At 43.6% G+C, this 12,697-nt stretch overlaps 1 protein-coding gene across 10 annotated transcripts in view; it reads right to left on the bottom strand.

Annotated features, from left to right (window-relative positions):
• Nucleotides 1-12,697, bottom strand: part of SCAPER (S-phase cyclin A associated protein in the ER) — a 207,210-nt gene that overhangs the window by 34,868 nt on the left and 159,645 nt on the right. For 7 of the 10 annotated variants that reach the window (XM_053402648.1, XM_053402647.1, XM_053402649.1 and 4 more), the window contains 2 exons: nucleotides 8,733-8,888; nucleotides 1,357-1,597 (listed from right to left, as the gene is read on the bottom strand). In XM_053402648.1, coding sequence (XP_053258623.1) covers nucleotides 1,357-1,597; nucleotides 8,733-8,888 — 397 coding nt within the window. The remainder of the gene's footprint in view (nucleotides 1-1,356; nucleotides 1,598-8,732; nucleotides 8,889-12,697) is intronic. The other 3 variants (XM_053402646.1, XM_053402651.1, XM_053402652.1) reach the window with 3 other exon arrangements.

The following is a 12,697-nucleotide window of genomic DNA, read 5'->3' as shown; positions in this document are numbered from 1 at the left end:
TATAGCTCTGAATTCGAGAGCCATGTCTGATAGCATGGTTTCCACGACAAGGTTCCAGGCTGCAGGTATCCTTGTGCAGTAACTTGACCACTCACTGACTTTCTGGATTTGGCTTCAGGCAGAGGGATCTTTCTGGCTGTGCTCATCAACCCCTTAAACATCATGGCACATAAATGTTGACCACCCGGCAGCCAAAACAAGTTTGAGGGCCAACCCCCCTGTGACCCAGGACCAGGACACCATCAGTCACCAGCCTAAGGAGCACCTCAATTCAAAGTCAGAACCAAGTGAGCAGCTGCCTGCCTTCTGAGTAAGCAATGGGACTGTGAAAGATAGAAGAAGTCTTATGTTCTGTTTCTGCCCATCCTTCTGCAAGGGTAGGGTATTGCCGCTGGGTCCACGTCTAGCTAGAATGCAGCAGGAAAAGCTTTTCTGGCATTCATTTAACTGCTCCTTGCACTGGCGTCCCTGGGAGATTGCCTCAGAGTCATTTACTACAGTGTATTACGTGCTGACATCTTCTTGGGTTTAGTCCGTTTTCCCCAACACAGGTTCCCGTATGTTCTAGTGGTCCATGTTTAACCTTCACTGATAACAACAGACCAGAGGGCACCAGAGTTTGTATATAAATGTTAAAAGTCATTTTTCAAGGAAACAATGTATTTCCTCTTTAACCAGTTTTAATAGCAGTTCAGAATCCTGCACTGCTTCTCCCTGATGCCTTCCAATTGTTTAGACTCTGAAGATAAATGGAAAACGTACCTATGAACTTGGGGATTATTTGTGCTTATCTGAATCTTCATGCTGCCCATAGTCCTGCACTTGGGCTCATCACCTTTTGAGAAAAAAGAGCTGCTTGCCCAAATTGCTTAGGCAGCACTCTCTTAAAAAAAGAGGGGGAACCACAGGACACACGACTCTCTCCTCCCCCCCCCCCGCAACTTCCAGGAGCTTTTCAAGGATGCACATGTCTGGCGGCAAAGGGGAGGTGGGTGTCAGGAAGTCCTGCTTCCAGTTCTATGGATTTTGTATAAACACATATACGTAACAAGGGGAAGTCTAATAGTTCTCAAGCATTTGGGTGGGGGGGTTCAGGCTGAATGCCAAGTGAGGGGTGGGCTGCATTATGTCAATGGGCTCCTGTGCTCCCCCCTGCCATCCAACCCTAGTTTCCAATCCTGGATGGCAAGGCAAGTAGAAATCATAATTTGCCATCTTAGGTAGGACTGAAGGTACATAGTGTGCTTACTTAAGGTTCCTTGCTATTCATCCATGTAACGCCATGCCATGTCAGGGGTGGTGGTGTCTGAACCACCCCAGTGTGTGCATACATTGAAGAGTGGCAGAGAATATTACCTGGAAAGCTGGTAGATCAAGAACTGCAAAACTGTTGAAGAAACGTAAACTCTTGAGAGCCACTTGAACAGTGTTCTCAGCGTAGCTCTCTTTCGGGCTAGTCGTGCTCAGGTCTGCAATTGTGCCGTGAAAAAGAATGCAGTATAACATGTGCAACACCCCAACCAGGTCTGTAGTCTCAAGAGCAGTTGTTAGCCCGGTGGGATCCTGATGAGCACCATCAAATATGCTCCAAGACCTGCTGAAGAAAGCAACAAAGTATCTTCTTGTAAACCAGCAACGTGAGCTAAGATTATTTATATCAAGCTTTTCTATAAAAAAATTGCAGTGCCTTCATAAGCTAGGCTTTAAGAACACTGAAATATATAAATAAAAATATGACATTTTACAGCGTTTGACAGGCAAAACCAAGGATATACTAGCAAGCCCTCCTGTCATTTTTATTGCAAGAATGGCTTTGATAAGCCCCCACCCCTTCCCATTATGCATTGCTAAAAGCTCAACCATTTGAACTACAACGTCCACTTGGTGGATGTGCAGTCTACTCAGGTGCTGATCTCTCTCTGCAAACCTAAAGAATTAAAAGACAAAGTGGGAAGTAACGACATTCCTCCCACCTCCTCTCTCAAATCTCTCTAGCGTTCCAGGCAAGAGATCATCCCTGCCTCACTTTCAAAGGTGAGAGAGGTGGAAGATGTTGAGGGGAATGAGGTCTTCATAGGTGCCATGTTGGGAATACCACCTGTTGGGGGTGAGATACCAAATTCAGTGCAGCCAGCTTGGCAATCCATGGACCACACAGAAATCTTTGCTAGAAGCAGCTGTGGATTAGCATAGTTGATAGAGGTAAGAGGAAAGCGACAGCACTTGACATGCTTAAATCCCATGGATTCCAGTCCCACCTAGTCAAGTTGCATGGGATCAATTCCAATCTGTTGCCTCTGAGGATGTGGATAGGCCGCTTGGAAGAGTGAAATCAACCACCTGTCTCCTTGATCCTTGCCCATCCCGGCTCATAAAAGCGAGCTGGGCAGGGCTGGACTCTGCAGGGTGATGAATGCTTCCCTCTGTGAGGGAGCCTTTCTAGACCCGCTTAAAGAAGTGGTTATTAAAACGCTTCTTAAAAAACCATCTTTGGACCCGGCCAATATGGCTAACTATTGCCCAGTCTCAAATTTTCCATTCTTTTTTTAAAAAATAAATATTTATTGGAATTTTCAAAAAATAAAGAAAAAACAAAAATTTTTTTAAAAACACATAAAATTTACATTTCTTACTGTCAATGACCAATTTCCTTGACTTCCCCACACCTCCCCTTCTTGTATTCCAATTCCGATTTTTAGCTCAGCAAGTTCTTGTCCCCATACTTTACCTTATTTTCTTTAATTCATTTTAGTTAACCAATTTTAACTTATAAACCTCAATCTTTATACATCAGTACTTATTCTTAAAAATCTTTTTCTAAGGTCGGCCCCAATTCCCTTCCATGAATTCCCCATTTTTATGTTAGTGGCAGAACAAAATTAAATGAAACAGGATATAATTGTACACCCTTTGGATTCCCAAAGCCCCACCCCCCCTTTCCCGGTTTCGAACCCCAACAAAAGTCCATCAGTCCATCTGCTATCAGCCTGGCGACCTCACGTCCGAGGCTCTTAATTCTCTCTCAATTCCTCTCTGCCGGTTTTTTTGATAGTCCTTTATATTTAACTCCAGATCTCGAAGGAGCTCTGTCCCAGTAAGGTCCATGTTTCTTCCAGCCAGGCCTCCATATTTAAAAGTGGAGCCAAAATCTTGTTTCTTACTTCTCTTAAGTCCAAATGTCCCAAAAGCTCCAGTTTCCACTTTAGCCAAGTTTGTATTCCATAGGTCTTCAGATCTCCACATAGGGAGATCTCTCCATTCTCCATTCTTCAATTCAAACCAGATTTTCATCATCCTGATCTTATTTTCCTTTATATCCGTCTTAACCGGCCTCTGGCTCTCCTCAATCATCTGTGGCATTATAGCTCCTCCTTCTTTTTCCTTCAAATCATCATGTTCCTCTTTCATCACATTCTCAGATTTCTTTTCTTGTTCAGCTGCAAAAAAATTTAATTCAACTGCAAAACTTTCCTGTTCAGCTGCCAAGACTTGAGTCAAGTCCCTCCCAGGCTCAGTAACTTTATTTACTGTTCCATTCAATATTGTAACATTTGTAGCCAAAACATCACTCTGTTCCTGCAACTTTCCCAAGAGAAAAAAAGTCCTCTCCAGTTCAGCCAGTGTTTTTCCACTTACAGCCATTTTTGTAATGTCCTAAACCCCCTCTAGAGGGATTCTGGTTTCTTAGTATCTTCCAGTTCCAACCCAAAAGTCAAGTTAGCCTTTTCTTCTTTATTTTTAACAATTTGTTACCAAATTGTAACGAATATAACCAGCAAAGACAACAGAAACAAAGTTCTCCTTTTTCCCCAACTTTGACAGCTAGTTTGACAGCTGTCAAAGTCTTTATGTCTCTTCCGCAGGCTCTCTCACCGATCGCTCCCGGGTCTTGGGGGAGGGGTGAATTCCGCTCTCAATGTTAGCTCTTATCCTCCAGCACAATCACTTATATTGCCAAAACGTGGAGTTAATTGCTTTTATCCACAAAAGAGAAAGGTATTCTCTCAACCTTAGTATAAAATCCTTACTTTAAGATGTTTACAAGGCGGGTAGACGGACTTCCTCTTTACACCTTACCCGGTCGTGCCTAATTCCCCCCAAAAATTTCCCTTTTAAGTCCAATTTCTGTATTACTCACGGGTTGTTACTTTTAGTCCAAATGTTCAGAGAAAGAAGTCAGCGCTCTCCGTCCATGGCATGCGGCTTCACTCAGTAGGGGAAGCAGTCGACTCACAGCACCGCACCGCTCTCCGTCCCCCGTTCCGGAGCCTTTAAAAAGGCTCCTTCGCGGGTCGGGGGGGCGCAAATGGTGCCCGCCGAGTCACCAGGTCCACAGGCTTCAGCGCCTGTGGTTTCTGAGGGTCCCCGCGTCGCGGCGGCGGCAGGACCCGACCCCTACTAAGCCGATTCCCTCCGGAGCTCGGAGGGAATCCGCCATTAGGCGATGGCGCTAACCCGGAAGTCCTCAAATTTTCCATTCTTGGGCAAGGTGATTGAGCGGGTGGTTGCTGAACAACTCCAGGCATGCCTGGAGGATGCAGACCATTTCGATCCCTTCCAGTCGGGATTCAGGCCTCATCATGGGACTGAAACTGCCTTGGTCACGCTGGTCAAGGATCTCCAGCGAGCTAGGGACAAGGGTGAAATCTGTTTCCTAGTTCTGCTGGATCTCTCAGCGGCCTTTGATTCCATTGACCATGACACCCTTCTGGACTGTCTAGAGAGACTGGGAGCTGGGTGCACTGTTATGCAGTGGTTCCGCTCCTTCCTCCTGGGCCGTGTCCAGAAAGTGGTGTTTGGGGATGAGTGTTCACACCCCTAGGCTCTCACTTGTGGGGTGCCTCAGGGCTCAGTCCTCTCCCCCACGCTTTTTAACATCTATCTATATGAAGCCGCTGGGAGAGATCATCAGGGGGTTTGGGCTGGGTGTTCATCAGTATGCAGATGATACACAGCTCTACTTCTCGCTTATATCGGAACCAGTGAAGGCGGTGAATGTCCTGTGTGAGTGTCTGGAGGCGGTTGGAGGATGGATGGCGGCTAAGAGATTGAGGCTGAATCCCAACAAGACAGAAATACTGTTTCTGGGGGACGGGGGAAGCAGGTGTGTGGGACTCCCTGGTCCTGAATGGGGTAACTGTACCCCTGAAGAACCAGGTGCATGGCCCGGGAGTCATTTTGGACTCACAGCTGTCAATGGAGGCGCAAGTCAATTCTGTGTCCAGGGCAGCTGTCTCCCAACTCCATCTGGTACATAGGCTGAGACCCTATCTTCCCGCAGACTGTCTCGCCAGAGTGGTGCATACTCTGGTTATCTCCCGCTTGGACTACTGCAATGCACTGTACGTGGGGCTACTTTTGAAGGTAACCACAACTAATCCAGAATGTAGCAGCTAGACTGGTGAGTGGGAGTGGCCGCCGAGACCATATAACACCAGTCCTGAAAGACCTTCATTGGCTCCCAGTACGTTTCTGAGCACAATTCAAAGTGTTGGTGCTTTGAAGCCCTAAACGGCCCTGGCCAAGTATACCTGAAGGAGTGTCTCCACCCCCATTGTTCAGCCTGGACACTGAGGTTCTCCGCTGAGGGTCTTCTGGCGGTTCCCTCACTTCAAGAAGTTACAGGGAACCAGGCCGAGGGCCTTCTCAGCAGTAGTACCCTCCCTGTGGAATGCCCTCCCATCAGATGTCAAGGAGATAAAGAACGACACTACTTTTAGAAGACGGCTGAAGGCAGCTCTGCATTGGGTGGATTTTAATGTCTGACGTTTTATTATGTTTTTATACATACTGGAAGCCACCCAGAGTAGCTGGGGAAACCCAGCCAGATGGGCAGGGTATAAACAACAACAACAACAACAACAAAGCCTCTCTCTGCATTGTGCCCAATACTAATAGTAATTAAACTGTGCACTCCACTTATCTTCCTAATACAGCTAGCTAATATCAGAAAGACCACTGAATATGTTCAAAATGCCTTTGGCCCCTTTTTATGAACCAGGGAGTATTTCTGACACAATGCTAAACTCGGATGGTGTGGCTTACATAAATACGATGCTCCTCTGGGTCAGAGGAGCACATCCAAAAGGAAGCAAGAGTCCATGGGCATCATGGTTTTCCAGTTGCCCATTTCTCTTCTAAATAAAGGTAAAGGTAAAGGGACCCCTGACCATTAGGTCTAGTCGTGACCGACTCTGGGGTTGCGGTGCTCATCTCACTTTATTGGCCGAGGGAGCCGGCGTTTGTCCGCAGACAGCTTCCGGGTCATGTGGCCAGCATGACTAAGCCACTTCTGGCGAACCAGAGCAGCACACGGAAACGCCGTTTACCTTCCCGCTGGAGCGGTACCTATTTATCTACTTGCACTTTGTGCTTTCGAACTGCTAGGTTGGCAGGAGCAGGGACCGAGCAACGGGAGCTCACCCCGTCACAGGGATTCGAACTGCCGACCTTCTGATTGGCAAGTCCTAGGCTCTGTGGTTTAACCCACAGCGCCACCTGTGTCCCTTGTTCTCTTCTAAATAAGCTCACTTAATTCTTGCTGTAGTCCTTAGCATTTGGTGAATATGCTGTCTGCCGGCAACGGAAGGCAGAACAACCAGTTGTCAAGAAAAACTGCATATATTTTATTTGTCACCCAGCAGCCAAAACAGACATTATCTTAATTACTGAAATAAAACACAAGACAAAGGCAGCTCATATTCCTTTGATCTTTTTGACTTGAACTTTGATTATTATTATTTTTAAAAAACACACACAAAATCCTAGCCCATTCTGGGGACATATAGCTAACAATTCAACCTCTAGGTTAATGAGCTGCTAGCAAGGATTCCATGTGCTGACCTTTCATTACAAAATGCAGCACAGTAAGAACAAAAGAAGAATAACTGCTCACTCTTAAAGGGCAGGTGGATGTGCAGATATACTATTTGGAGATGTTTTGTATGCATCTGATTAGTTGGGAGTTTTTATTCTGCACCACCAAGCTCTTGCAGTGAAATGCCTCTGAAATGTCCTGTTTTATAGACATTGGCACACAGATCTTGGGAGGCTTCACGAGAAGCTTGCTAATGTCTCTGGAACAATTCCCACTAACTTCAGCGAACTTTGGAGTGGACCCAAACAGTGCTACAGCCTTTAACACTTGTGTCTGTTACAGAATTTAACATCTTCATCCAGGGCTCATAAGAAGCCAGTAACTTTTTACTTAAGAGGTTCTCACAGGTTTAAGAAAAGGACATTTTCATGTCCATTCCTCCTAATATATACAGTTTTGCCTAATCTAGGCATTTTTAAAAGCAATTTCCCTTGCTATTACACATTTTTGTCCGCACTGTCCCCTAGTGCATGCATCTTTTTGGTTGGAAAACTTCACTGCAAAATTATGAGATGCATGAATTTCAAAGAATAGTTGCATTTTGGTTTGTGTTATTGTGACCTGAGAGAGTGGGGATTGGAACCCTCGCCTTCTTGGTCCAAGTCCAAAACTCTACCCATTACACCATCCTCACTCTTGGGACAGAACATAGGCTACTACTCAGCTGCCCTGAGCCCAGCCTTGGCTGGGGAGGGTGGGGTATAAATAAAAAAATTATTATTATTATTATTACTAGCATACCAAGCAACAAAAACCAAAGCATTAATATACCAATGAACAAATGGAGGCGCAGGCTTCATCAGAATCATCAAAGGTTTATCAGCAAGTTATAGTTTAGGAGGAGGATCAGTTTTTTTTAAAAATAGTACGGGATTCGAACTTGAATGAATAGACTCTTTTGAACTGTTCATTTTTAGTATTTGAAGTGTGCAGTAGATTAGGCCGATATTTTGCACCTTTGGTGGAACTGTAATTAGCTGCTAGAATATTGGCTAGAATTCTTGGGAATAACAGAACAAATAGGCAGAATCTTAATTTGGACTCTTTTGTTGTAACGTTTTGAATGACAGAATTCAATCCTCTTTAAAACTGCTTGTTGGAAACCTTCTGAACACTGCAAAAGTTGTATTTGCTAGATATTAGAAAACTCTGGCAATGCCAACAGTTGAGAAATGGCAAACTGAGGTTCTTGAAATTGCCAAAGTGGATCAGCATGAAATGGGCTCTCCATCAGCAGTGGCATTTGTGGTGAGGTGGACCTGCCCTCTCAACTGTGTGGGGCCCTTGAGCCCATGCCTGCTCCCGTAAGAAGCATCTCCCGTGTTTGTGGCTCCACTCCAGCCTCTGCTACTGATCTCAGCACTGCATCACAACATACTGGAATATACCTTCGTTTTTGATCAGACCTTCGTTTTTGTAAATAAGATGGGTGTGTATTACAAACCAATGAATAGATAAAAATCAACTCCATTTCATTTCGGGGGGGGGGGGGCTTGGAAATTACATTTCCTGTCAGGCGCGCTTTGCAGGTGATGCAGCGCTAGCTTTCGCCATGCGTGGCTACTTCTATTAATATAATCTATGCAATCTAGTTCTTAAAAGGAGGGACGGAGGCTGGTGCTGCCCGTGACTGCGCCCACCATCATTCAAGGCGTGCCATGGTGCATTGCTTGAGAAAACCACTGCACTATGGGGATGGGAAAAGAAATGGATCCAAATTCAAATATTTCACCACGTTAAGTCTCCTAGATATAAATGGTGCTCCTTCCAACACAAATGATTTGAGAATTATACTGAAATGATTGAAAAATACCAGGGTAGGATAATGGCACACAAACAAACAGCAGCCACTTACCTGCCATTGACAGCAAAACACAGCTGGCACATCCCATGCAGTACTGCTGTAGCGTTCTGTAAGAAAGTGGCTATTTTGGGGTTTTCATCAATTGGGCCTTGGACGGAGAGGAAACAGCAACACAGCTTTTCAATTAATCCCATATTTACCACATAGCTAGCAAAGGAAAGAGAAGGGGGTGGAAATGCATTAAAGCAGGTCATGGTGCCCCAATTGTGATATTCCCAAGGTGTGTGGCAAATTCCCCCCAGTGTGGAAACACTATACAACGCAGTGCCTTCCCGGTGGCAGCACCATATCTATGGAACTCCCTCTTAGTATATATCTGATTGTCCTTCATGCAGTATTTATTCAGGCATTATCTTAAGACCAGCTTATTTTTGTTGGCCTTCAGAGTATAGTGAGAGAGGCCCTAGTTGTCTAATTTGTCTAAAACACATTTATTTTGTCTTGAATACCACTGATTGTCATAGGTTACTGTAACTGGATTTTATTGTAAATTGTGGTTTTTATGCTGATTTTTAAATTAATGTTAATAGCTGTCCTGAGCTTTGTATGAGGGTGGGATAATAATAATAATTCTGCGTCAATCACATATATTTGGCCATTATCATGTTGTTTTTTACTTGTAAACCCTAATGTATTACTTCAAGATTAATGGATGTCTTTGTTTTTATATATGAATAAATGATTCACAATGGTTTTTATATTTAAGCAATAGTTTAGAATGAGAAAAATCAACTAAAACACACAAGACACAATATGATCACAAGACAGTCTTCCCCAAGTCTAGTTTCTACATCCTCTATCTTTTTAGCTGACAACAAATGATGAACTTATTTGTTGTTCAAAGAAATATCCTTTCCCCACAGATAGAAGCAGACATTTCAAATCAACCCTAAGGCATGGTCTCATCAGTTGGAACATAACCTTTACAAAAAACTGACTCCTGAACCATTCCCTGCTATCTTTTTGCTGCTGTTGGGCAGTATTGTCCCTCTTCCTGACAATTCAAGTTTGGGAGCATCCAGACTGTCACTATTTAAGGGCTGGCTTCAATCACATGCTGGCAAATTCAGGTTGCAGAAGTAAAGTTGATGGGGAGAACCTGTGCAACAAACCTGCTTCCTGAAAGACTGGAAAGTTTGTGATATATATGGAAAGTGACAGGAAGAGGCACTGGGAAGTGTAGGACAACTCACACTTAGCACAACATAGTCTAACAGCCACACAAATAAAAAACCTCCCTGCAAACAAATCAGAGTGAATGCTAAACAAACAGGTTGTCTGGAAGCAGCCACCACCTCCCTAAATTGTTCTGATCACTAGAAGACAGAACCAATGTGGGATCCAAGAGGTGGAGTCTTTTTGCAGGAAAGGACTGTGGAGAAATCAGGTAGATGCAAATGACCTTGCAATAAAGATGTAAGAGGAGCGAAAGTCAAGAGTAAACTGGGAGGAAGTGCCAGCTTAGAATCAATTTGGCCTTCAGAAACATGTGGAAACAGCTGGCAACATCAAAGGCCCCCAACGTGCTTTAGTGACCAAGTCACACTACTCAGAGATTGTCTCAGGCTGGGGCAGCAGCATTTCAGAAAGGCAGATTTAGACAGTTCTCTACATATGTTTTTTGTGACAAGTCTTGCTAGTTGTGGATGTATCATGGAATCTAATTTAATAAATCTGTAAAAGAGAACCACTTTCTAAAATGGAAATCTTCACGTTGTCAGTGACATATAAAAGCTGAATGCCTTTCAGTGCCCTAATCCTAAATGAGGAAAGTCACCCTCATAATTTTAATGGGGTAATTTAAAATTCAATATAACATTTTAGTGTTTTCTATTTCAGAGATGGCTAGAAACCTTGAGAAAGGGAAGAGTTAGAAATGTAACAAATAATGTGGAACAATGGGTAACACAGAACTTTAAAGTGTGGTTTTAAAATGTATTAAAATTAATTAATTAATTAATCAATCAATTAATTAAGTAATAATACATGATCTAGCTGTGTATCATAAGGGCTATGATTCGACAAAATAGCCATGATCAAAATGATCACCCTCCCAAAACTAACCTACCTATTCCAAACCCTCCCAATCTGGATTCCCCCAACACAACTCCACAGATGGCAGAGAAAACTACACTCTTTTATCTTCTCACATAAAAACCCAAGAATAAGCCCCAAATACCTGCACCTCCCCACCTCAGAAGGAGGATGGGGGATCCCCAACATAGAAGCATATTACATTGCCAATCAAATACGCCATATAATCCAATATATACTTGAAGATGAGACAAAACAATGGGTGCACCTAGAGAGGGACACAATTGAAAATACCTGCACCACAGCGTACCCTCTCCTCCCAAACAAACTAAAGAAAATTCTCACAACACTTAACAGGTACACACAGACCATGTTCAAAGCATAGAAAACAGAAATAGGCAAACTATCCCCAACCTCATCCCCACTAATCCCCCTGGCGTACCACCCATTATTCCACCATGCAGCACAAAACCTCCAGATAAAAACCTGGCAAACCAAAGGCTTATATTGCTTAATAGACTTCTATAAAAATAACAAAGCTTTGTCAACAGAAGAAATACAAGACAAACTAGAAGACACCCAAATGCCCTGGTTAACACATCACCAATTACATGCCCTCTTAAACAACCCAACAGTAAAATCAGCAGCAAATAGGCCCCTGACGACCTTCGAAAACCTCCTCCTAACAACAAAGGGAAACTGTAAAGGGATGGTATCCACAATATACAAAATACTACTCCAAAATCCCACAAACCCCCTAGATGCAATCAAAAAACAATGGGAGAATGACATAGGCTATGAGATTAACCCTACTCAATGGATCAGAATGTGGTCTAAACCCCCCTTTAAATCCATATCAACAAAAAGAAAAGAACTCACTCTGAAACTCACCTACAGGTGGTACCTAACACCAAGAAAACTAGTGCTAATACGCCCAGGAACCTCACCAAAATGCTGGAGAGGGTGTGCCTCCACAGGCACATACCTCCACATGTGGTGGGAGTGCCCCAAAATCCAACTATTCTGGACAACAGCCATACGAGAAATATGTAAAATAACTAAGCAAGTATTAGACATCACCCCAGAACTGGCCCTACTAAACATCTTCTAAGACAACAATGCCCACTTACACGACAAAGAACTCATAACTCACCTACTTTCAGCAGCCAGAAACACCATAACCAGACACTGGAGAGACCCGTCAGGAGTAAGCATGGACCAATGGTACCAAATAGTATGGGAAACAGCCCTACTAGAAAAATTAACCAATAAACTGAAACTGACACAGGGACAAATAGAAGAAGACGCCTTCACCCCGGTATGGCTCCCCTTTATCACAAACACAGCCCAAAAAGACAACGACAATAATCCACCAACAGCACACAAACTAATATGGCTAACTTATCCAAAACACCCACCCACCCAACTCACACACGAAAACAAAGATCACCACAGCCAATCACAAATGAACAACCATACCCTGGGCCAACCCAACCTCTCTCACCACCAAAGGAATACAAGTGAACAACAGAGAACAAGCACGAGTAACTCTGACACCAAACCCTACATACATTAAGCAAATTAGAAACATCGCCACCCGACCCCATCCCCTTCTCCCCCCCTTCCCCCCCAATGTCTCAACAAATGAAACTGATTTGTAAAAATGTTACACGGAAAAAATACGAGAGACATTACACATACTTCTGTAAAACAAGAAAATCTTCAGTAAATCCCCCCCAAAACACACACACACACAAAAACAAAAAACTAAGGGCTATGATTCCTGGTTTCTTTGCCTAATTGTTCATTTTATTTCTCTACCCAGTTCAGACCTTTCTCCAAGTCTTGTTTTGCTTTAACTATTGTTTAGAATTGAAATCATGTTTTGAACTATGGTTTACAGCTGCTTGCTTCTTTTGGCT

Source organism: Podarcis raffonei, chromosome 9 (assembly GCF_027172205.1).
Source record: "Podarcis raffonei isolate rPodRaf1 chromosome 9, rPodRaf1.pri, whole genome shotgun sequence".
NCBI classification, from domain to species: domain Eukaryota; kingdom Metazoa; phylum Chordata; class Lepidosauria; order Squamata; family Lacertidae; genus Podarcis; species Podarcis raffonei.
Note: the sequence above shows the minus strand (reverse complement) of the source record. Positions and strands in the feature narration are given on the sequence as shown.